At 48.0% G+C, this 24,956-nt stretch overlaps 1 protein-coding gene and 1 long non-coding RNA gene across 6 annotated transcripts; one reads left to right on the plus strand and one right to left on the minus strand.

Moving 5' to 3' along the window:
* The first annotated feature begins 34 nt into the window (after nucleotides 1-34).
* On the plus strand, nucleotides 35-16,054 carry LOC113258560 (uncharacterized). Its single transcript, XR_003317272.4, has 3 exons — nucleotides 35-143; nucleotides 1,485-1,580; nucleotides 15,770-16,054. It is a non-coding gene; the product is annotated as an uncharacterized LOC113258560 (long non-coding RNA).
* TGIF2 (TGFB induced factor homeobox 2) lies at nucleotides 10,684-24,951 on the minus strand. 5 transcript variants are annotated; one of them, XM_057312542.1, is made up of 3 exons: nucleotides 24,886-24,951; nucleotides 20,754-20,979; nucleotides 10,684-13,471 (listed from the first exon to the last, which is right to left on the minus strand). In XM_057312542.1, the coding sequence occupies exons 2-3, from the start codon at nucleotides 20,943-20,945 to the stop codon at nucleotides 12,950-12,952; spliced, it is 714 nt and encodes a 237-aa protein (XP_057168525.1). In that variant the 5' UTR covers nucleotides 20,946-20,979; nucleotides 24,886-24,951; the 3' UTR covers nucleotides 10,684-12,949. The 5 variants fall into 5 exon arrangements, with proteins under 5 accessions (XP_057168525.1, XP_026359222.1, XP_026359221.1 ...); XM_026503437.4 differs by having other exon boundaries at nucleotides 24,758-24,894; XM_026503436.4 differs by lacking the exon at nucleotides 24,886-24,951 and adding an exon at nucleotides 24,665-24,833.
* Between the last annotated feature and the right edge of the window lie 5 nt (nucleotides 24,952-24,956).

Consider the following 24,956-nt stretch of genomic DNA (forward strand, 5'->3'; position numbering starts at 1 on the left):
CTCTACGCTTTACGGAAGTGACCGCGAGCTTCCTTCAGGCGCACGGTACGGTGAGAGGGAAGGGACAATCTAGTGGGGATGGTGACCGGGGCGCGAGGAGGCGCTGTGGAGACAGAAGAACGGCGTCCGGATAGAGAACCGAGGTTAGACTGTAGCGTAGCCCGGTCCTCCACGGTTTGTCCCCCAGAGCAGCGGGGCAGGACGCGGCCCTGTTTTTCCGCATCTTTTGGAGCCCAAAACTGGCTCCCCGGAAGTCCCGAGCGGCCCCCTCAGGATTTAGCCCTTGCTGTTTTTCTCCCCTAACCCCTGCGGGTTCCGTAGGACCCTGTTCAGGAAGTAAACCGGTTTCTGTCTTAGAATCTCGTCTTGGCCCAGCACCCTCTTTTGGCAAATGTGAGACCTGAGATCCAAAGAGGGGAAAAGATTTTCTAAGGCTATATAGCAAGTTGGAACCAGCTGAGAACTCCAGGGGCAGGGAGCGGGGTGGGGGGAGTGGAGAAATTACTTTATGAGCTATCAGAATATCTGAGTATTCATCTACTGTGTCCTCATCGTGTGCTAGGACAGTGGTTCACAACGTGTGTCTGGACCACCAGCAGCCACATCACCTAGGAACTTGATTAGAGATGCGGATTCTCGGACCCCATCCCAGAACTGTCAAATCAGAAACTGTGGGAGTGCGGCCCATAATCAGCATTTTAGTAAGCCCTCCGGGTGGTGCCATGTGCATTGTGCTATGAAATAAGTTGAGACGAAGGCACATCTGTGTGGTGGGTTTTTAGAGGCAAACTAACTTGTCTGAAATTACTCAATTAGTACCTGGGTCTGTCTGACTCCAAAATCTGTACTCTTAACCTTAAGCTTTTAGTCTTTTTTTTTTTTTTTAAGATTTTATTTGTTTGTTTGAAAGAGATAGAGAGAGAGAGCGTGAGCAGGGGGAGGGGGAGAAAGTAGACCCCCCTACTGAGCAGGGAGCCTGATGTGGGGCTCTATCCCAGGACCCCAGGATCATGACCTGAGCCGAAGGCAGTCGCCCAACTAGCTGAGCCACCCAGGTGCCCCTAAGCTTTTAGTCTTAAGAATTAGCAATGAGGTCAGAACATCCTTTGTATACCTGTCAACAATGATCTGTAGGTCTCCCCCTAGGTGAGCGACAGAATCTCCTAGGGAGCTTCTGCAGAATTCCATAGTTGGTGTTTTCAACCACAGCTCATTTCCAAGACCCTCTTTCAATAAGTCGAGTGAAGCTGGGCCCCAGAGGTGACATACACAGCAACAGACATTACTCTATCTGGACCTGGTGTGAGGGACATATACCTGACATGAATCCACACCTTTTAGTCCTCCAGCTTTCATATGAATCTTGTTCTTTTCAGCCCCACTTTTTTTCTGAACCTCGTTCCCTCCCATGTGCAAAATTGTGGTAAAGCCTAACCAGCTCACTGGTTTGGAAGTGTACCATTGGTATAAAACCTCTTTTACAGATTCCCTGGGGGCATGCAGTGCTGGAGACAAACAGATCATTCATTCTGTCATAGAATGTTGGAAGAATACCTAGCCCAAGGTCCAAGACAGAAAAGGTAAGTTTTCAGTCTGCTGGGCCTGGTGGTAAAGATTTGTAATGGGGAGTTTGATCTGGAGAGTTGGGAAAGATGGAGCTCTGAAGGAAGAGTAGGAGTTAAGGGGAAGAGGGAGAGGAAGAGAAGAGAACATTCAGGAGATGAAACCATGGCAGCTACTGGTAGGGAATAAAGCCACAAGTTGGGAAGGAGTGAGGGGGCATGCTGAAGAATTTATTTTTGTTTTTTTCCAGTTTTATTGAAAAATATTTGACATACATCACTGTATAAGTTTAAGGCCTACCTCTTGATGATTTGATTTACATATATTGTGGAATGATCACCACAATAGGTTCAGCTAATCTCCATCTTCTCATATAGATTACAATGAAAAGAAGAAAAAAAATTTTCTTTGTAATGAGAATTCTTGGGATTTATTCTTTTAACAATTTTCCAGTGTTTCAGTACAGCGTTATTAGCTATAGTCCTCATATTGTACCTTAACATCCTTACTATTTATTTATCTCAACTGGAAGTTTGTATCTTTTAACCACCTTTCTCTGTTTTCCTCCTCCCCCCACCGCCCACCTCTGGTAACCACAAGTCTGATCTCTTTTTCTGAGTCTGTTTTTTAAGATTCCACATGTAAGTGAGACCATAAAGTATTTGTTTTTCTCCATCTGACTTATTTTACTTGGTATAAACCTCCAAGGTCTATACATGTTGTCACAAATGGTAGGATTTCCTCATTTTTTGTGGCTGAATAATATTCCATGGTGTGTGTACCACAACTTCTTTAACCATTCATTAGTTGATGGACATTTGGTTGTTTCCATGCCGTGGTTATTGTAAATCATGCTACTATGAACATGGGAGTACCGATATCTTTTTGAGTTAGTGTTTTTATTTCCTTATTTCTTAATGTTATATATTCCCAGAAGTGGAATTGCTGGATCATAGAGTATTTCTATTTTTAATTTTTTTAAAAGATTTTATTTATTTATTTGACAGAGATAGAGACAGCCAGCGAGAGAGGGAACACAAGCAGGGGGCGTGGGAGAGGAAGAAGCAGGCTCATAGCAGAAGAGCCTGATGTGGGGCTCGATCCCACAACGCTGGGATCATGCCCTGAGCCAAAGGCAGACGCTTAACCGCTGTGCCACCCAGGCGCCCCTATTTTTAATTTTTTGAGGCTCCTCCATATTGTTTTCCATAGTGGCAGCACCAATTTACATTCCCACCAACAGTGTACAGGGTTCATTTTTCTCCACATCTATAAATAGATGTGAGGCTGGACCCCCCCTTGTCTTTTTGATGATGGCCATAAAGAAATTATTTTTGTCCCAAGGGTGGAGGAAGCCACAGAAGGATTTGAACAGGGGTACTTCACTTTTCATGTTTGTGTCTTAGCAAGATCACTCTGGCTGCTATTTGGAAGACAGGATCAGAGTGGGAGACTAGTTTAAAGACTGTTAAAGTCACTCAGGAGATATGGGGGGCACTGATGATGGAGACAATTGGAATAAAACAGTAAATTCTTTTTTATAAGTTATTTTTTAAAAGGTTTTATTTATTTATTTGACAGAGAAAGAGAGGACAAGTAGAGCTGCAGGCAGAAGGAGAGGGAGAAGCAAGCTCCCTGCTCAGCAGGGAGCCCGATGTGTTGCTTGATCCCAGACTCCTGGGATCATGACCTGAGCCAAAGGCAGATGCCTAATCAACTAAGCCACCAGGGCGCCCCTAAATTCTTTCTTAAACTTAATTTTTTTTTACTTGCTGTACAGTATACATAACAAAATTTACCATTTTTAAGTATACAGTTCAGTGGCCCAGGGAAGTACATTTACTTTGCTGTGTAGACGCCACCACCATCCATTTTCAGAACACTTTCATCTTGCAAAACCGAAAGTTTTGTGCCCTCAAACTAGTAACTCCCCAGTCTCTCTTTATCCCAGGCCGCAACAACTACCATTCTACTTTCTGTCCCTAAATTTGACTAAGTATCTCATAAGAGCAGAATCACACCATGTTAGTCCTTTTCTGATTGGCTTATTTCAGTTAGCATACTGTCTGCAGGATTCATCCATGGTATAGCCCGTGTCAGAATTTCCTCCTTTTTAAGGCTGAATAATAACTTTGTTAAATGTTCATTAGGTGTTCATTGTATACATTGTTAACCTTAAAAATAAAACTCATTTTACGAGCAAAAATGAGTTTGTTTCGGAATAGCAGAATATTGCAGTTTGCGACACGCAAACTACAGCAAGGGAGAAAAATTTGCTTTTATAGAAGAAAAGGAGTTGGGAGGGGCTTTTATAAAGAAAAAGTCCAAGTTGGATTAAGCTAGGAGTTTGAAGTGTAGTGGCTTTTCATTGGCTATAACAATTGTAATGGTCTTTCATTGACTGGGCTGTTGCTGGGCAGGGAGAAAATCTTTCTTCCTCCTGCTGGGGTAGTAAAAAATAGGCTTTTTCCTGTTGGGAGTGAAAGGTATGTCTCTTTTGTTGGGGTCTGCAATTGATGAGGACTGATAGGGTGTGAGAGCTCCTTCTGCTGGCCTCCCAACTCCATTTTATTATTTAATTTTATAAAGACTTTAAAAAATGTGTTTATTTTTTAAAAGATTTTATTTATTTATTTGACAGAGAGAGAGCACAAGTAGGCAGAGTAGCAGGCAGAGGGAGACGGAGAAGCAGGCTCTCCACTGAGCAGAGACCCCAATGCGGGGCTTGATCCCAGGATTCTGGGATCATGACCCGAGCCAAAGGCAGACACTTGACCAACTGAGCCACCCAGGTGCCCCATAAAATTTATTTTTTATTTTTTACGTAATTGCTACACCCAGTGTGGTGCTTGAACTCACAACCCCGAGATCAAGAGTCGCATACTCCACCTATTGAGGCAGCCAGGTGCCCCCATCTCCATTAAAAAAAAAAAAAGAGTTATTTATTTGAGAGAGTGAGTGTTGCACACACGGGGGGGGGGGCACAGAGGGATAGAAAGAGAAAGAGAATCTCAGACTCCCCACTGAGCCCAGCTCTGAGCCCAGCGTGGGCTCTATCCCATGACCCTGAGATCATGGCCTGAGCTGAAATCAAGAGTCGACCACGTTACTGACTGAGCTACCCAGGTGTCCCCTCATCTCTATCTTAAATGAGGTTTCCTTTATTCGTTTTCATAATATATACCTTATTTTGTTATTTGTTCATCTATTGGGGGACACTTAGGCTGCTTCCGCTTCTTTGCTGTTGTGAATAATACTACTATGAATATGGGTATACAAATATCTGTTTTTGTCCCTGCTTTCAAGTCAGTTCCGTGGGGTATATACCCAGAGTGGAATTGGTGGATCATGTGACAATTCTCTTCTTAATTTTTTGAGAATGACCATACTGTTTTCTACAGTAGCTGCACCATTTTTGCATTTCCACCAACAGTATGCAACAATTCCAATTTCTCCACATTCTCATCAATTGTTTTTTTTTTTTTTTAAAGATTTTATTTATTTATTTGAGAGAGAGCACACATGAGTTTGTGGAGAGGGGCAGAGGGAAAGGGAGAAACAGACTCCCTGCTGAGCAGGGAGTTGGACACGGGGCTTGGACACGGGGCTCGATCCCAGGACCCTGAGATCATGACTTGAACTGAAGGCAGATGCTTAACCCACTGAGCCACCCAGGTGCCCCTTGATAATAGCCAACCTAGTGGGTATAAAGTAGTATCTCATTGTGATTTTTACTTGAATTTTCCTAATGATTAGTGATGTTGAGCATCTTTTCATGTGCTTGTTGGTCATTTGTATATCTTTGGAGAAATGTCTATTTCAGACCATTGCCCATTTTTTTGAGTCTTGTCATTTGTTTTTTGTTGTTGAGTTTTAGGAGTTCTGTGTATATTCTGGATATTAATCCTTTATCATTTATGTAATTTGCAAATATTTTCTCCTATTTTGTGGGTTACCTTTTTACTCTGTTGATAGTAGTATCCTTTGACACACAAAAGTTTTTAATTTTGGGGGCACCTGGCTGGCTCAGTCAGTAGAGCATGTGACCCTTGATCTCCAGGTTGTGAGTTCATGCCCCTTTATTAGGTAGAGATTACTTAAAATTTTTTTTAAGTTTGTAATTTTCATGAAGTGTAGTTGTCTGATTTGTTGTTGTTGTTGCCTGTACTTTTGGTATCATATCCAAGAAATCACTGCCAGGGTGCCTAGCTGGCTCAGTTGGAAGAGCACGTGACTCTTAAAAAAAAAAAAAGATTGAGCGATTTTAGAGGAGGGGGGAGGGGCAGAGGGAGAGAGTCTTAAGCAGCCTCTGTACTGAGCGAGAGCCCAACATGGGGCTTGATCTCACACCCTGAGATCAGGACCTGAGCCAAAACCAAGAGTCAGATGCTCAACTGACTTTGCCACCTAGGTGCCCCTTTAGAGCATGTGACTCTTGATCTCAGGGTTGTGAGTTTAAGCCCCTTGTTAAGTGTAGAGATTACTTAAAACAAAACAAAACAAAACAAAAACCAACCTTAAAAAAATTGCATAACCAATGTCAACAAGCTTCTTCCCTGATTGCTTCTAAGAGTTTTTTAGTTTAGCACTTATATTTAGGTGTTTGATCCATTTTGAGTTAATTTTTGTTTGTTTGTTTAATGTAAGGTCTGTGAACTTATGACCCCAAGATCAAGAGTCACATGCTCCACCGACTGAGCCAGACAGGTGCCCCATTGAGTTAATTTTTTAATATGGTGTTAGGTAAGAGTCCAACTTCATTCTTTTACATGTGGATATCCAGTTTTCCCAATGCCGTTTGTTAAAAAGACTGTCCTTCCTGCATCAAATGGTCTTAGCATCTTTGTTGAGAATCATTTGACCACATATGTGAGGGTTTATTGCAAGGCTGCCATATCCTATTCCTTTGGTCCATTTTTTTCTGTCTTTGTGCCAGTACCACACTGTTTTGATTACTTTAGCTTTATAGTAAGTTTTGAAGTCAGGAGGTGTGAGTCTTCCAACTTTGTTCTTTTTCAAGATTGTTTTGGTTATTGGGGGTCCCTTAAGATGCCATACACATTTTAGAATGAGTTGTTCCATTTCTGGGGGAAAAAAAAGTCATTGGAGGGGTGCCTGGCTGGTTCAGTTGGTAGAATGTGCATGCCACTCCATCTTGGGGTCATGAGTTCAAGCCCCAAGTTGGGCATGGAGCTGAATAAAAAAAAAAAAAAATCAGTGGGATTTTGATAGAGATTACAGTAAAAATCTGTAGGTAAGTCTTCCAATCCATGAACACAAGATATTTTTACATTTATTTTTATCTTCCTGAATTTCATTCAGCAATATTTTATAGTTTTCAGAGCATAAGTCTCACTTCTTTGGTTAGTTCTTAACTATTTTATTCTTTTTGATGCTATTATAAATTGAAAAATTTTTAAATTTCCTTTTGGGTTGTTCGTTGTTCATGTATAGAAACATAATTGATTTTTGTGTGATTTTATATCCTGCAACTTTGCTGAATCCATTTATTCTTTTTTGCTTTCTTTTGGTGGAGTCTTTAGGATTTTCTACATATGTGATCATATCATCTGTAAACAGATAACTTTATTTTTTGCAAGAAGAGTTTTATATGTAGTATTATATTGTGAAGCTCTTATCTTAACTCTGAGATTCATTAAGTTTGTGATTACATGGGGGGGTCCCACAGAAAGTTATATTTATAGGGGTCCTTAGATCCAGTCCAGCTTAGTGTCTCACAGCAAGTTAGAGGTTCAGTAGGCATCCGAAACCTGATCTGTGTTCCTCTTCTTAGCTTTCTAGGAGCAGACAAAGCCAAGCTGGGAGCTAGCATGGAGAGCCCTTGCCTAGAGGGTATTTATGGGGCCAAGACTTGATCCCTTTGTGCTTTCACCCAAGAATTTCCTTATCTTAGGAAGTGGGGAGTCTGGCTGAATCCCAGTGCATCCATCTGGTTAAAATAAACATCCTGGGTGGTCTAAGATGGAAAAGAACTTGATGAAGAGTCAGATTTGGAAGTAGGAGAGAGATTTGGAAGTAGGACAAATTTTGCCTTTGTGAGGTTGGGACTTTTTAAGCACCAGTTAAACACATGATCTCAGCCTCGGGGCCGAGTATGTCCTCTCAGCTGAATGCCTCTATACCACTGCCAGCTGCTTGTAGGAGGGTTTGGAAAGGAAAGTATGCTCTGAGGGGTAAGATTGAGGGCCCTAGCCGGACACAGATGGAGTCACAGAAATCAGAGGAGTCCTGTGAGGAAAAATACACAAGCCATGGAAAGAGCACCCGTTGTGAAGTAGAGGTCTGAGTTTGTATCCAGGTCCTTTTTGCCTAAGATAATGTTTTACTAGTACTTACTGGGTTCTTACTAGGTGTCAACTTCTCTAAATGTTTTACATGTTTTCCTCCAAAAGTTGGCTGGGCTCTTAACCACTATATTGAACTCCTCTCTTTTACCTTTATTTTAAAATTTTCTACAGTAAGTGTGGATTACTTATGTAATTAAAATGACAATCTCAGGAAGGCTACACTTGACCTTCAGGCCACCATAGACTCCTGGGAGCTGAGGGGAAGTCAAATGGTTTGGTAGGCGGAGGGGTAAACTACTTGGTGGTGCACTTCTCCCTCTCATCTTAAAACTTTGAAAGGTGAGGTGCTGTCTTAACCTAGCAGCTTCCTTGGGATAAGTCAGTGTCCTGATCATAAATGATCAGGTTCCTAGAGCAAGAGCACGAGAATCTGTTCTCATAGACTGTGAGGCGTAAGTGTGGCGTAAGTGAAGAGTGGCAGATTTCTGGACTCTCTGGGGGTGAGGTCTGGGAATTTGCATTTTTGTAAGCTCTCCTGATGATTTTGATACATATTTAAGGCTTGAGAACTACTCTGGGTAATTCCTTCCAGTTCTGCCACTTAACAGCTGTGTGGTATGGGGCAAGTTATTTTCACAGTTCTGTTTTACTCTCAGCCCTGTGCTGAGGCCAGATAATAATAATATATGATAACAGTAATGTGGATTATCCTATTTCATCCTCCTAAAAGGTGACTATTACTATGCACATTTTATTGATGAGAAGACTGAAGTGTGGAGCGGTAAATTGACTTGCCTATGATCATGACAACCAATTAGGTGACAGCCAGAATCTGAATGCAGGCTTAGATTATAGATTATGGGGCATATGCCCCATGCCCACTGTGATGAAAGGGATATGGACTAGGGTTGAGACCAAGGAAATAAGGATGCAGAGCACCCACACTGACAGGTGGCTGCTAGAGGGGAAAATAAGTGCTTTGGAAACCAGTAACATTGAGAGCATTGATAATTATTATTTCCACATCCCTCCTGAGTTCCCTTCTCTACAGCTGCAGTGGCTAACATACCAAGATTACAGCACACCAAGACAGGCTGAGCCCCTCCCTTCTGGGCGTTTTTCCCATTAGCAATTTCTAAACTAGAGCGTAGTTTTTCTTTTCTTAATTGTTACTATTTTTTTTAGTAATCTCTACCCCCAACATGGGGCTAGAGCTCATGACCCTGAGATCAAGAGTGACTGGGCCAGCAGGCACCCCTAGAGTGTACTTTTTAAATCCAGAGTCAAGTCCAACCCTAGAGGGTTTTTTTTTTAAGCTTTTATTTTTTTAAGTAATCTGTACACCCCACGTGGGGCTCAAACTCACGACCCCCAGATCAAGAGTCGGATGCTCTACTGACAGCCAGCCAGGCGCCCTAGAAATGCATTTAAACGCTATTTCCTAAACAGGACTGCTACAGGAAAGGTAGATGTCCTTAGGTAACATTTCTAGCTTCGGAGGAGAGGGGCTCTAGCCACATTATCACTGTCAACTTTCATTATCTAAAATGTTTGCTTACTCTGGGGTTCATCAATTTGAAGCTTGATGCAGAAGATGCTTTTGGTTTCAGTTCTTTGAAAAGTATTTGTAGGAAGCCATCTCTTCTAAGGCAGGCAGACCATCCAAATCACTTCCCCTTTTAGGGTAATAATATTCGTTTTCCAGATGAAAATGAGTATTAAACTTATTTTGAAGAGCCCTTCCAGCATGTTCCTATTCTGTAAGCCCTAGGGCCGTGTCCATTTTGAGGGCTACCGACAGAGGGAGTGGAAAACCAGGACCTTGGGTGAATGGCTAAACTCTCTCAAACCAGAGCTCTTTAATCTGGGAAACATGAATGGGGAGGCACGGACTCCAAATTTCTGAAGGAGAGTGACTGGTGGGAAATTGGATATCCTCCATCTGGGTCTACTGGGAGCAGGAAGAAGCCGATTTGGTTCAGTAGAAGAAATTTCTAGTGTTTACCCCAAACCATGTTAGTTGAATGCCAATAGGCAGTGAACTGCCCATCACTAGTTCAAATAAGGTCCAGGCAGATGTCTTAAGCAAGACAGACTTGAATTCATATCCTAGCTCCATTTAATACTGGCTGTACAGTTCAGGCCAATTAATTTTAACAAACCCTCAGTTTCTTTACCTATTAGAAGAGCCTCTCACTTCTTTTGTGTGTATACAAAAATTAAAGTAATAATGAACACTGCAGAGGCCCAGGCACATAGCAAGGCTGTTCACTGCTGCAGGCCTTGACTTTTTAGTGTTTGGGCTACAATGAAATGTATAGTCACTTCATTATGAAGTAAATGAAACTCACAGCTCTCTAAAGCAAAAAAGGGAAATTTACTAGCTTACATAATAGGGAAGTCTAGGTGGTATCAGTTTCAGACATGACTAAAGCATCCATTTCATCTCTGCGTCTTTCCATGCTGGCTTCACACTGCAGTCCTACCCTTTCCTCACTGGTTGAGGGGGAGGATAAAGTTGCTAGCTCCCTTAAGTTCCCTCACCACTCAGCAACCCTAAACTTGACTGTTCATCCCAGGGAAGACTGGTGCAACTTGGGAGGCATATGCCCCATGCCTACTGCGATGAAAGGGATATGGACTAGGGTTGAGACCAAGGAAATAAGGATGCAGAGCACCCACACTGACAGGTGGCTGCTAGACGGGGGAAATGATAAGGCCCTGTAAGAACTCAGCAACTGCCCCACCTCCAGATGGGGCCCAGAGTCACTGTGGGTCAATCTGTTTCTGCTTTAAAAAACAAAACAAAACAAAAACCAAAAACAACTTTATTTGACGAAAGACAAAAACAAAAGTTATTTACAGTAGTTTTTTGCTCAGATAATTCAACGGGATAACTGTGCTTCTCCTCCAGGTTTATCTCACAACCAAACCAAGCAGAGGCTGCTAAACCCCCAGCCTCCCCATCTTGCACAAGGGGGGAATGCCAACCAGAATTCAGCAGCATGGCTCCTCACCCCTCACCACCTCTACTGCTCAGTGCACCATGGGAAGGAAAAGTCCCACCCTAGCCCAGTACACTTCCAGGGTCCCTTGCTATAAGCATCTTCCAACAGTCATACCAGACCTGGGCTCACAGACATGGCTGGGGTGGAACAGGCTGGGAAAACAGCAGCTTCAACTAATCTTGAAGCTGCTATGTTCTTTCTTCCCCAGCTGGGCCTCAGGAGGGTGAGGATCCCTGATCCCCCTGGGACATGCAAGGACGGGGCGGGGTGGTAAAAGAGAGAGCCTAGGAAACTTGCCCATTCACAAAGAGAGCAAACCTCACTCCCCTTAAATAGCTAATCCTCCATTCCCACAGCAGTGGGTAGGCCAAGCTACTGGGATGTCAGGTAGCCTCTCTGAAGCCCTCAGGGGTCATCCCAGAAAGGACACAACACACGTTGCTGCCTTTCTCCTGGCCAGTTCCACCCAAGTCAGTCAACTCCCAGGAATCTCCCCCTTGTGCCTGACTTGGCAACTTCAGGAAACTACAGGCTGGGGGCTCCTGACCTGTCTTTTGGCCCAGTAACAATGTTATTCGGAACAAAAATATTTTGGCTAATAGTAACCTAGGATTAGTGTTTCTTAGGATATATAAAGATGGGGTGTATTGCTGTCGAATGCTGTCAGCAATGAAACAGCAAACTAAAAAATGGGGAGGAGGGAGAAGAGTAAGACCAATTGTGATCTGTTTCACTGTGAAGTTCAGGGCAGAGGCCTCTGCACGTCTGCAACTCCAATTTAGAGAAAGGTGCAACACAGAGACACAGTGGACAGGTTTCCTAACCAGTTTCCGGCCCCGCCTCCGTAGAAGGCAGCTCCTCAGCAGCTGGGGCTATGTTCCCTGCTTCTTCCAGGAATAGGGTCTTGCCACCGTCTTGGGGAAAACTGCCCATCTGAGTCAGCTACAAGGGCTTCCTGACCAGTAGGTGGCTCCCTTCTCTCCAACTAGGAGCTACTGGCAGCTTTTGACATTCTGGCCCCACTAATCCAAGTTCTTAAAGGAATTCAAAAGTCAGGCTGCAGGGCCAAACTTTCAAGGATGAAGAGGGGAAAACATTAAAGAAAGAATGAAAAAAAACAAAACCAAAAAACCCACTGCCTTGGTCTAACTTACTTCCCCCGTCCCCCAAAACACAGTAAAAACAAAAATTAAAAAAACAAAACAAAACAAACAAACAAAACAAACCCCACCTCTCTGGTTTTATCATCCTTCTCTGCTCTGCGCTTAGAAGGTTTGGTCAGATTCTGTGTTGGACCCTCTTTATTCTTAAGAAGGCTTTGTTCCCTTCTGTGCCTGATGCAGAAAAGCCAAAGCCCAAAAAGTAGTGGGTTTTGTTTTGTAAATCAAACCAACAATAAAACAACTATTTGGAATTTTGCAGAGATTTAGCTGGTCCCCACAATAAAAATATTCCTTCCTTGTAAAACACTCACCAGTTGCAGTGGTGCCTAATTCCCAGTTCATCAGACTCCCTCATGCAACACACACTCACTCCCCACACCTGGGCTAACTACTCCCATTAATGCAAAACCCCAGCAAAAAGGGAAAAATAAACAAAGTTTAGTGAAAACCTAAACATTCAACTGGAGTCAGTTCTGTTACAACTGCTGGGTTCCTCTCTTCTCTTTTGTTCACACTTAAGAACTTGGAATGTCCACACTTGGCTTAACCAAAAGAGGCCCAGCTCCGGGGCATAAGTCTGAATGTGGCAGGTTTCCTGTGCCCAGCCTAGGAAAGCAGGCAGGAACAAAGGTGTCCTGGGGATTCTCTGGAGAAGCAGCAGCAGCACCATGCCTGTCTCCGATCTCAGTCTCATCACTGAGGAGGCCTGGAGAAACGGCAGTTAGCAGAGAGGTCCCGGTCACAGCGCAGTGATGCCAGCTGGCATCTTCCTGCTGAAGACCTCTGGACAGAGGAGATGACCCCGACGTTTGGCAGTGATCCAAAGAAAACCCTCTGTATGAAAGGGAACCAAAACGGAAACCCAGGACAGCTGGCTCGAGCCTCGAGCACCCATTTTGGCAGATGCTTACTTGGGGTTTTCAGAGACTAAGGGGATAGGAGTGTGCAGTAAAGGGGGCGATGGGTCCTGTTGCTTCTGAAGCTCCATCTCAGCAGCCCTCTGTAGCGCCACCTCCACCAGCAGCTGGAAGCTACTGAAGTCCTCCTTGTCCTGCTCTGGGGGTGTGGGCGGTGGCGTGTTGAAGAGTCCACCTGTGGGGCTTCCGGCTTCAGCTCTGGTCAGTAGGGTGAGTGTGTTGCCAGGGGTCACCAGGGGCTTTGGGGGCTCCAGCTCTCCTTGTGGGAAGGGGGCTGCTGGCTTTTCCCCCTGGCCTGAGTGGAGCGGCACGGAGCACACGGACAAGGAGAGCACATTGGTGGGGGCTGGCACAGACACAGCCAGCACTGAGGGGCTGCTGCCACGGGGGAGGGCCACATCTGAGGCCTTACCCCCTCGGCGGGAGATGGTGAATTGATTGGGGTCTTTGCCATCCTTCCGAAGCATGTCTGGGAGAAGGCGCCGCCGGGCGTTGATAAACCAGTTACAGATCTGGAATGCGTATGAGAGGCCGTGATCAGTTCACTCCGTCAAAACCAGCTAGGAAGCCCCTATGTTCCCGGCCCCAGAAACACAGCTGCAAACAACACAGACGTAATCCCACCCTTCAGACAAGTTCATGTTGGGAAGAGAGAGTTAAAGAAATCCTACAAATGAATATAAAATATAAAACCAGTGGTGGGGACGATAACGGGAAGACCCAATCTAGTCTTTGTGGACTCGGGGTAGAACTGGCAGAAGCAGGCAGGGCTGATCCCACTAGGTCAGAACATCATAGCAAACCACTCACGGGCCTAAACAGTGGCTTACTGACCTACATACCTTGCGCACTATAGTATAGGTCCCGCTCCTGGCCCCGTCTCTTCTCCCTGTTTTTCAGTACTTACAGAATATGCGCCAGCTGCCGCAGAGGCAAAGACAGGCACCCTCTCCCCCTCACTCCTATGTGACAGGATACTGGGAACTCTGCGGGCTGCAGTAATGCCTAATGTTCCTCTACTGTTTGCTGAATGGATCAAGGCCCAGCTCTCCTCAGGGCTCCTGCACCAGTTTCTACCCCTGTTTATCACCTCTCTTGGCCCATCCCCAGGGCAAGCTCCTGGGTACCATCTTCCTATGGAGTCTATCTGTCTCTACCCTGCCAGAGGGACAGCCACCTATGGCAGGAGCTGGTGCGCGGACTTGTCTTGGCTCCTTGCTCAGCAGGCTGCGAAAGCTCCTGTTCCGGGCAGAGGCAGAGCCTTCTTGTGGCTTCTCTTCCTCTCCATTCCAGGGGTTCTCATTTACTTCTCTTCATCTCTAGGGTCTTCCCAGTACAACCACACACACACACCAGCATGCATCAGCAGACACTGGCTGAGCTGAATGCTGGCTAAGGTTGCAGGGGAGCCCGAGAGAGAGGTAGAGCTGAACGGCTGGGGGAGGCAAAGGAAAGGGACTCAGCACCTCTGATACTAAGTACTGTGCCAGCCACCTCACTTGCATTCTATTTCATCTGTACACAAGCCTGGAAGGTAGTGAGTAGTGTCCCCGAAGTACTAAGGAGGGAACTGAACTCTTGGAAGAACATGCCCCAAACTCACACAGGCTCCGAGTATAGAGCTGGGATCTATACCCAGGTCTCCCTTTAGGGCTTTAGGCCTTAGGGCCCCTACTGCTGTTCTTACTGTGCTTTGCTGCGTCTTAGCAAACAGGCGGAACTGACAACCGAATAATCATGATCGTAATCCTAAAAGCAAATACTTGTTGAACACAAAACATACCAGGTGTGGTCCTGAACATTTCCCATCTAATTACTCATTTAATCTCCAACAACTTAGGAGACAGGTACTGTGATGATCACTTTATTTGAACTGCTGAAGACACAGAGGCCCTGATCAGAGAGCTCAGTAACTTGCTCAAGGTCACCAGTTCAAAGGCTGGGCTCTGTTCCAAGCAACCCCCACTGCCAGGTGAAGAGAAAAGACAGAAGCCTTTTCCGCTCGCTGGGATGCTTCCGCTCCCGCATCCTGCCGCTGCCTCACCAGCTCCCTGTGCTACCAGAGAGCGCGGGCCTGCTCACCTCAGCTCTTCGGGCAGGGGAACCGGGCAGGTCACAGTGACCTGGTGCAAGTCAAGGAGGGATGAGGTTTTCTGTTGAGAAAGCAGCCTTGGGGAGGGGAGCCTAGGCGTTTATTAGCAGCTGTGTGGGCACCTAGCCCCTAGCTGCGCCTCCCATTTTGGCTTAGAATTCTGGGAAGAGCAGAGCAGAAACCCCCCCCCCCCAACACACATACTCTCCCACATGCTCACCCTGGTCCACAGAAAACTTGGCAGCCTACTGTCTGTTTTGTCTTCTCGTCCGCTAGAAATGCACAGCTGGGGGGGGGGGCAAGGGCAGGAGGCCTGCGTGTACCACCAGTGCCAGCTGTGATAACAGGCTATCAGGAATTTCTGTAGCCCCTTCCAGCTGCCCGACCCATGCCCAAGTCAGGAAAAGAGCATGTGATTTGCCCCCACTCAAGGTCCTTGGGGAGGTGGTGGGGAGAATGCCAAGGTGAATTCTGTGATTGATACGGCACAACACAGGCTGGGTGCCTGAAAGCCTGTCTCTACCACAAAACGGCCCCTATGGGAGAGGCTGCTGTCCTGCCGGTACTTTTTATCAGTGGCTGAGAGGAAGAATGTGGGAGGAATGGCTGTGGCAAACTGGAGCGGGAGGGGCATGAGGAAGCTGATGAAGGCCATGAGGATCAGAGGAGGGCCTTTGAAGAAGGTGACACATGTGCTTTAATTTTAATGTCTTTTCAGCTGTGAAAGACAGAAGCAAAAGAAGGGAGCGAAGTGAAGGCATGGAAAGACTTTCCCAAACATCACTGGACCTCTACTTGTGGTGTGACCACCCATACCCAGGTGCTCTCAGAAACAGCTGGCTGTTTTAGAATCACTCTGACGGTGACTTAAAAAAATAGCTATCTCTTAGGGGTGCATGGCTGGCTCAGTCGGCGGAACATGCAGCTCTTGATCTCAGGGTTATGGGTTCGAGTCCGATGATGGGTGTGATTACGTACAAATAAAAAATCTTAAAAAAAAAAACACCTCTCTCTCATCTGCTCTGTAGATCCAGTGGGGTTGGGATGGGGGTGGAGTCAGGAATGTGGTTTTTTTTTTTTTTTTTTAAGACTTATTTATTTGTCAGAGAGAGACAGCCAGCGAGAGACAGAACACAGGCAGGGGGAGTGGGAGAAGAAGAAGCGGGCTCCCATCGGAGGAGCCTGATGTGGGGCTCCATCCCAGGACTCCAGGATCACGCCCTGAGCCGAAGGCAGACGCTTAACAACTGAGCCACCCAGGCGCCCCAGGAATGTGTGTTTTTAAACAAGCTCCTAGACTTAGGAACAAATGGTTTAACCCGCTCACCCCCATCCCTCTCCCGCTTTGGGAAAATCCTCTCTCAGGTAACTGCATTTGAATGGAGTCCTAATGGACTTGAAGGAATGGGGAGCTCAGCTGACACCACATTGGTAATTAATTACACTGAGTTCTTAGTCCATTAAATATTGTCTTCCCTCCCTACAGGATGCTACCCAGGGGGCAGGGTAGTGCCTGTTCTGCCGCTGTGTTTCCAGCACATAGCACTGGGCCTGGCACAGAGCACACCCCAATCAGTATGAGAGTGAAAGAATGAGGCCTGAACCCTGCCTGCCACGCTTACCTTCCCTCCCCAACAGGCAGCCAGCCCCTTAGAACAGTTAGAAAACACTGCAATAAAGTAGGCTCAGAGGGTGTCACAGGGACCTGTGAAAACCCTTCACAAATGACTTTTTTTTTTTTTTTCCGTCTTACCCTCCTGACTGCCTAGCCCCAGGCAAGTACCAGCAAACCAGTTAGTTAAATGACTCATTGACTTGCTAATGAGATTGCTCTTGGGCCAAGTTAAAGGAGACAATCAAAAGAGCTGTCCCCAGGGAGAGAAAACAAGCTTGGCAAAATGCTGATGCACGTTGAAGCCAGGTGATTGGTTCCAGGAGTGCATTATAATATTCTCTTTTGTGGATATTTGCAAATGTTCTTAATAAACAGTGAAATTTTAAAAATTAAATACAGGAAAAAGAGATGCCTCCAGGGACTTAGGCCAATTTTTCCTCGATTGAAGAGCTACTACATTTCTTTACTTTTGAGGTCCTGCCTGTTGACATTTCCCACACTTCCTCATTTTCTATCAATTCAACAATCATTTGCTGAGCACCTACCAGCTAGCGGGCATTGAGCTAAACACTTGGGATATAGTGGTAAGTAAGCCTCGGCCTCTGGAGTTCACCACGTTCTAAAAAGCAGTTACGGTTCATTGTCCAAATGCTGACCTGGTCCTGGTACTGTGGGAGCGCACAGTTCCTGAGGGTTGAGGGTCTCCCTGGTAAGGAATGGGAACGAAGTGGTCTGGGGTACTGATTAGTGTGGCATGAGTATGGGGGGGGGGCAGGGATAAGGTCTGCTATGCAGATAGGACAGGTGATATTGTCATTAGGTTGGCAGGAGTCATTGAAGGGTTTTTAATAGCGGATAACAAGTGGTAAGGCAAAGATAGGCTGGACCAGGGTAGGAAAGCCACATTCCAGAAATATTTAAGGGGTGAATACATAGGAATTGGTGACTGATCAAATAAGCTGAGAAAGGGCAACCAAGGGGCGCCCCTTAGAAAGGGAAGGAGCTAGCTTGGAGAAGTTATCCGTGATCAGCTGAGAAATCTGAGGTGCCTGTGAGACCTCCAAGCAGAGGTAGATGGCTGGAGACCATGTGGGACTCATGGGATAGCTTCCACCCAGGGCCACATGGTCCCCACTACTCCTTAACTCTCAGCATGACTCTAGAGCAGGGTGGCCAACACCGGACCCTTCCCATTAGGGCACTCCAGGACCCAGCTGGCCCTTCCTCAGAAGTCTCCAGCAACAAATCCTTGCTCCAGACCAACATTTCTCTAAGTGGAATCAGGGATATATCATCCTAGGGGTCCACTAGTTCTCAGAATGTTTTAGCTTTATGTTTCCATTCTGATCTTGAAGGAGCACAGTGGCCTCTGGCAATCCAGCCTTGCTCAACGACAGGGTCAGTGCCTTTGTCATACTACACGCCACAGCCCAGTCAGCAAGGCATCATCCCCATCCACCATTTTACATTAATGCAGTTAGATGGAATCTCATTGGTTTTACATTTACTTTGGAAAACTTGTTATTATACAATTTGTAAGAGCAAAAGCAAGAAGTTGTGTTTTTTTTTTAAACCCAGTTTTATGTTAATACGTGCTTAAGTGATGTGATAATAAAAATGTTTCAAGTCAACACGCTGGGGGGGAGGAGGGTCCATGAAAAATAACTTAAGAGAAATTGGCACATCACACAGATGGAAGAAAGTGTCCCTGACAAAAAGCAATTTCAATACAGTGTGACAAGCGGTTTGTCAGCACAGGTAGGAGGTGCCATGAACAGAGCAGTGGCCTCAAACCTATTCCAAGAACGCTCTCATGAGGAAATGCTTTACATGGAGTGAGCCAGGTTCAGAAAAGTCAGGAAGAAGCCTAGGGAGAAGGCCTGGAGGAACAGAGGTCCGAAGGTTCACAGGCCTCAGGGACAGGAAGAACTGAGAGATGAGGCTGGTAAGCTCCTGAGTTTGGACTCCATGCAGGACAGGGGTGTCCACGGAGTGTGTGATACAATCAGATTTGTACTTTTGTGTCCAATAGAATGGACTGAAGGAGCAGAGTTAGATGGGATGCTGTCCAATTCATGAACTGCTTAATAAAGCCCGTTTTTAAAAGGAGGAGAGAATGGACTGAGGGAAAAAGGCTGGAGGCAGAAGACGAGCAAAGAGCCCATCTAGGTGATCCTGGTTCTCAGGCTCCAGCCTTTGGCCTGTGTTGTTCTATGTCCTGTGAGTTCAAGTCCACCTCTTCTGGGAGGCCTTTTGAGGCTCCAGGCTGCCTTAGACACCCTGCCTGGGTCTCTGCTGCCTTCTGTCCCATCAGGTGATCACTTTTTATAAACACTAATGGCTAGGTCTTCCCCACTTTCCCATCCTAGACTGGACACCTCGAGGGTACCTCTGGGACCTCTCTGGGACCTCAACTGTAGTTGGGAGTGCTTGGGGCTACACTGTGAGATACTGGGTACTGCTGGACACCTGGGGTCAGTCCAAGACCTATGATCTAGGAGACATGAGGATGACAAGAGCAGAAACACCCACTCTGTGCTCACCCCGCCTGAGCCTTGAATCTTTCTTCTCCATCCCTCCTCCTTATATGCTATGAAAATACCACAAGCCTCTCCTTTTCTCAGATGAGGAAACATGAGGCTCAGGGAGAGGCAGTGGACTTGGCCAACGTCCAGGCTTCTTCTTGTGGAGAAGATGGATCTGAGTCAGGTTTTGTAACTCTAGAGCTTTCTCACAGACAGACCCCTGTCAACTGCTACCCAGCAAGTATAAAGTCAGGCAACAGGAGTTCTGAGGGCTGAACCTTCAGCATGAGGCATCATGGAGGAGGAGCTGGGAAGACAAGGGAGGCTCCGTTTGGGGTAAGGGAAGGAGGGAGAGTTAGCACCGTAGACTGAAATAAGGACCTATAAAGGCTAGGGAAAGACAGAGCTGGAACAGGTGGCAGAGGGGCTCGGGGTAGAGGCTTAGCCGGCTCATGAAGGGGGCACTGGGGGCTCATGGGGCAGGGGCTGGACCTTCGCTCGGCTGGGGGCCTGTTCTGTCATCTCCCAGGCAGATGAGAGCCAGACTGGAGGCAAGTCAGTGGTAGTCCAGGGTGTCCTGCCTCAGCACCATGAAAACAGAACAAAAACATCTGTAGGTCAGCAGTCAGGGCAGTTCAAAGGAGATAATACCTTCTGCTCTGACAAAAACTGGACAAGAGATCTTTAGGTATGCTCATGTGCGTGGCTTACAAAGCACTTGTTCTTTCTTTTTTTCTTTTAAAGATTTTATTTATTTATTTTTAGAGAGAGTGCGGGGGTGGGAGTGTGGGGTGTGGGCATGGGGCAGAGGAGGGAGAAGGACAAGCAGACTCCGTGCTGAGCGTGGAGCCTGATGTGGGGCTCAATCCCAGGATCCTGAGATCATGACCTGAGCCGAAATCAAGAGTCAGACGCTCAACCAACTCAAGCCACCCAGGCGCCCCATCTTTTCTTTTCTTTTAAGATTTTATTTTTAAGTCCTCTCTACACCCAATATAGGATGTGAACTCACAACCCCAAGATCAAGAGTCACATGCTCCACTGACTGAGCCAGCCAGGCGCCCCCAGAGCACTTTCACATCCAGTTCTGAATCTGCTCCTTACAACAATTCAGTCAGGCAGGGGAGGAGTCGAACCCCCACTTTACAGATGGAGAAATCAAGATGTGGTCCATTGCTCCTATGTGGCAGAACTGGGTTTTGAACCCAGAAACTCTGAATTCTGCCCTTTCTTTGGCCATGATCCCAATTCATTTTCTTAACCACACTGCAGACCACCAGCTGCCCTTCCGCAACCAAGTCACTATCCAAACACTGCTCTGGGGCTAGGGGCCGAATTCCAAACACCCCACGCCTTCTCACGGCCTCCATTGTTAATGACACCACGACATTAATAATGGTGTCTTGCCTCTTCAGAACACTCCCAAATCTAGCTGCAATGACCTGACGTCATTGCCTTCCCTCGAGGCAGGGAGAGTGGGTGTTCTCATGTGGCCACACCGTGTACCAGTGACAGGGCTTAGACAGGACCAGCACCCAGGTCTCTTGCTACCTGCTCCTTACCTGCAGCACTGACAGGTTGGTCTGTCCAGAAAGGCTCAGCTTCTCCTGCTCTGAGGGGTAGGCGTTGTAGCGGTGCAAGTACAGCCAGTCCCGGAGAATCTTCACCGATTCTTTGGGCAGGTTCCCTCTGCGCTTCCTCTTGCCTGCCAGGGAGAGGAGGCCTTCATCCTCACCCAGATCACTGTCTGACATGGTGTCTAGGGGCTAGGCTGGACCTCGGGCAAGCCTGGAACAAGTGACAAGGGGATGGAGACATTATTACCATACATTGCCTCTCACCCTTTCACCAAACACATCAGTATTAGAGCCTGGGACATCAAAATGGAGGAACGGTAAATCAGAGTGTCAGGCCATCCCTTAGCCTGGGCAACCTAGAAGGGAAGACTCTGAGATGCCTTCATTTCATGCGGTGGGTAGAGGATGACTGAATTAACCGGCAGCTCATTAATAAGCAATAGCAGACTAGAAAAATTATAGCTACCATTGAGGTCCGCTTTCCATGCTCTGGATTGAGCACTTCACATTTATTATCTCATTCGATCCTCACAAAGTCCTTATAAGACAGGGACTATGTAAGACTATTATCATCATTTTATAGATGAGAAAATCAAGGCCCAGAGAAAAAGCCGCCTAACTTAAATAGTTACCACGTGACCCAGTAATTTTACTCCTAGACACCTACCAAAGAGAAACGAAAACCTTGTTCACACAAACCTTGAACACAAAGGTTTATAGCAACATTATTCATAACAGCCAAAAGGTGGAAACAACCCAAATGTCCATCAGTGGAGGCACAGATAAACAAAACGTAGTCCATCCATACGGTGGAATATTATTTGGCCATAAAAAGGAGCTAAGTCCTGATCCATGCTCCAGTGTGGATGAACCTTGAAAATAATGCTAAGTGAAAGAAGCAAATCACAAAAAACACATGATTCCATTTTAATGAAATATTTAGAATGGGCTGGGGGCGGGAAATAGAAGGACGACAGCTAAAGGGTATGGAGTTTCTTTATGAGGTGACAAAAATGTTCTAAAATTGACTGTGGTGGTGGTTACATAGTTGTGAATATACTAAAACCACTCACTTGTTTGCTTTAAATGGGTAAGTTGTATGGTATGTGAGTTACATTTCAATAAAGCTGTTATGAAAAAAATTTCACCTCCAGGATAGGGTATGGAAACAAGGTTTGGACCAAGGTTTGCCACTACCACCAACCAACTCCCCCAGCCCCCGCAAAACTTTTTTTTTTTTTAATATTTTATTTATTTATTTGACAGAGAGACACAGCCAGCCAGCGAGAGAGGGAACACAAGCAGGGAAAGAAAGAAGCAGGCTCCCAGTGGAGCAGGGAGCCCGATGCAGGGCTCGATCCCAGGAACCTGGGATCATGCCCTGAGCCAAAGGCAGATGCTTAACAACTGAGCCACCCAGGCGCCTCAGCCCCCCCAACCTTGACAGCATCTTGCTGCCCAGGTCTGGAAAGTCTATTAATCGCCATGGTCCTACAGCAATCCGTGTAACATTTCCTGCACCTACTGTGCCCTGCAGAGTGTTGAGTCATCCCTATTGGTTGTCTCAGACATTCTCTTTCGTCATCTAGCCCCTGGCCTGGTCCATGAATCAGTTCCTCAAAAATCCAGATAAATGAGCAAGGCTGGGCTCTGGTTCTCTCATCTTGGCTGTGTGACCTTGGCAAGTGTGCTCTCTCCTCCCTGGGCTTGAGCCCCCTCTTCACCTGTCAAACGAAGGAAGGGGTTTCCCTAGACAACTCAACTCAGTTGCTCATCCCCCTGACAACTTCTGGTTCACACATGCAAAAGAGATTTACATTTTAAAACGGTAAGTTCCAGGGCAAGCTAATGCCAGAATCTCAAGGCTCCTCCTTCCTCAGCCTTTTAACAGCTACCCAGCAGGCTGGGCCAACAGACTCTGGCATCTCCCAGGTTTTGTTTCATCGACTTGGGCCTGAGCCCAGATATCTGGGCTGGCTAGGCCAGGCTTTCGAGGGAAGGGTCTACCCTCCCAGCCAGGCCACCTGGAGGTGAGACAGGCATTGGTTAGAGGTGCCACTCCTCAGAGAACACCAACAGCAGGCTGCTTTCTGAGGTCAGGTTTCTGGGGCTTAGCTGGCCAGGGCAGTTGGGATGTGGGCTCAGGGATGCAGTCCTGGCAGGCTATGAGAAGTTTACTTAGGGTTATCTGTATAAATTCCACCCTGGCTGCCAGCCAAATCCCAGTCTGCAGGGTTCCAGAGGTGGCCCATGGAGATGACCCCTCAGCCTACAGAGACCTCTCTCCACCATGGTGTCCTGCACTCCAGCCAGCTTACAGTCGGGTACGTTTCCCACAGACACACCCCACACTCACACCGTGACACAGACACACACACACACACACACACACACACACACGCCCTCATCACCAGGCAACTCTGTAACAGCGCTCAGATAACAGGCACCAATCCATCGCTTAGCTCCTGGAACCACCATGGTTTTCACCGACAAACACAGCATACACTCAGCTTACGGATCCCACGTCTAGCACGAACAACTGGTCCCCACGAAACCAGCCCAATTCCTGGATGTATGCCTACCCACAAACTCCGACCGACCCGCCCACCCACGATCTCTCAGACTGAGGAAACTCCAAACGTCATCACACCAGCGATCAATTCTTACCCCAACTGGCCTGTGGCAGCACCCTCACGACACGACACCCGGTGCACCCTCCTACACACTCCACGACGCCGACCTGCAGCCACTCCCGCACGAACTTTCTGACAACTCCCCCAGCTCGTCCCGACACTCCCCCGGGCCGCGCACTCACGCTGCATTCCCAGCAGTTCACACAAAGCGCGCAGCCTCCCCCGCGGCCCAGACCTAGTCGGAGCACATGGCTCCCGGGGCGGCGGGGAATCGGCCAGCGCTCGGGGCGCCCGCACCCCTCAGCCCTCTACCCCGCGCCAGACTCGGCGCCCCAGCTCCGTCGCCCGCCCGCAATGCGGGTGGGGCGGGTGCTCTGGAAGAAAGAAAACTCACGTGTCTGTCCCGGGGCAGGAAAAAGTTTGGTTCCCACCCCCTTCCCCCGCCGCTTGGCGCTGGCTGACTCTTCGGGGCGCGGGGCTGGCCGAGCCTGCGCGCTCGGCTTTGTGCTCCGAACTCGGCCCGGAGGGGGAGGGGAGGGGGCTGGGCTCCCACCTCCGCACCGCCCCCCCCCACCAGCCCTGCGCCCAGACTCCATGTTGGCCGCCCCCTACCCCGGAGACTGCGCGCTTCCCCCGAGGGAGGCTCGGCTCACGCTCGGCCTGCCCGAGGGTCCCGGCGCGCAGAAAACTTTCTTCGGGTCGCCGGCCCCACGCGCCCCGCTTCCTTGGCCCGCCTGGGAGTGACAGATGCCTCCGAGACAGACTTTCCTTTGTTCCAAAGGAAAGGGGAACTCGCGCGGGCTCCCCTGCCCCCTAGCCCCGGGCCCTTCCCGCTGCCCCCACCCGCAGCTGTCACTCTCGGCGGCCCCCTCCTCGGCTCGGCCGCGGCGGGGGGGCGGGGGGCAGAGGCTGCTGGCGGTTAGCAACGTGCACTTTTTAAACCAAACAAACCCGCCCCCCGCGCGCTCACTCCGGGCCGGGGCAGGGGCGGCCCTCTCACGGGCTGGGATCGTAGGGAGCTGGGCCCCCCAGAAGGGCCCCGAGAGAGCTTCCAACTGGGGGGGGGGGCGGTGGGACATTCCCCCCACCGGCCCCCGCCCGCACCCAGCAGTCGCGCGGCTCACAAACACCCGAGGTCACACACCCACAATCGCACGCGCCAGGACGACGCCCCCTCCCCCGCCCGGCCAAGAAAAAGAAAGTTTCCAAGTCGTCCGCGCGCCCCCCGACCGCCTCTGTCCCACTTCTCCGCCCCACACTGACTTTTCCGAGCGGCTTTTCCGTCCACGCGGCCCCTGGCTCGGTCCCGGGCGTCCTGGCAGGGGGCGGGGGGCGCCGGGGGAGCGCGCCGCGTACCTGCCGGGCCTGACACTCGGCCTGACAGCTCGCGGCTGGAAAGCACCTCGCGGCCTGACGTCAGATCCCCTCTCCTCCCCCCGCTCTTTCCTCGCCCTCCCCCACCCGCCCGGAGGGAGAAAACAAACTTTGTGCGGAGCGCGGCGAGCTACGCCCACCCCCCGCGGGGCGGGCCGACGGCGGCCAGGGGCTTCGTCCC

Source organism: Ursus arctos, unplaced genomic scaffold (genome assembly GCF_023065955.2).
Source record: "Ursus arctos isolate Adak ecotype North America unplaced genomic scaffold, UrsArc2.0 scaffold_16, whole genome shotgun sequence".
Classification (NCBI taxonomy): domain Eukaryota; kingdom Metazoa; phylum Chordata; class Mammalia; order Carnivora; family Ursidae; genus Ursus; species Ursus arctos.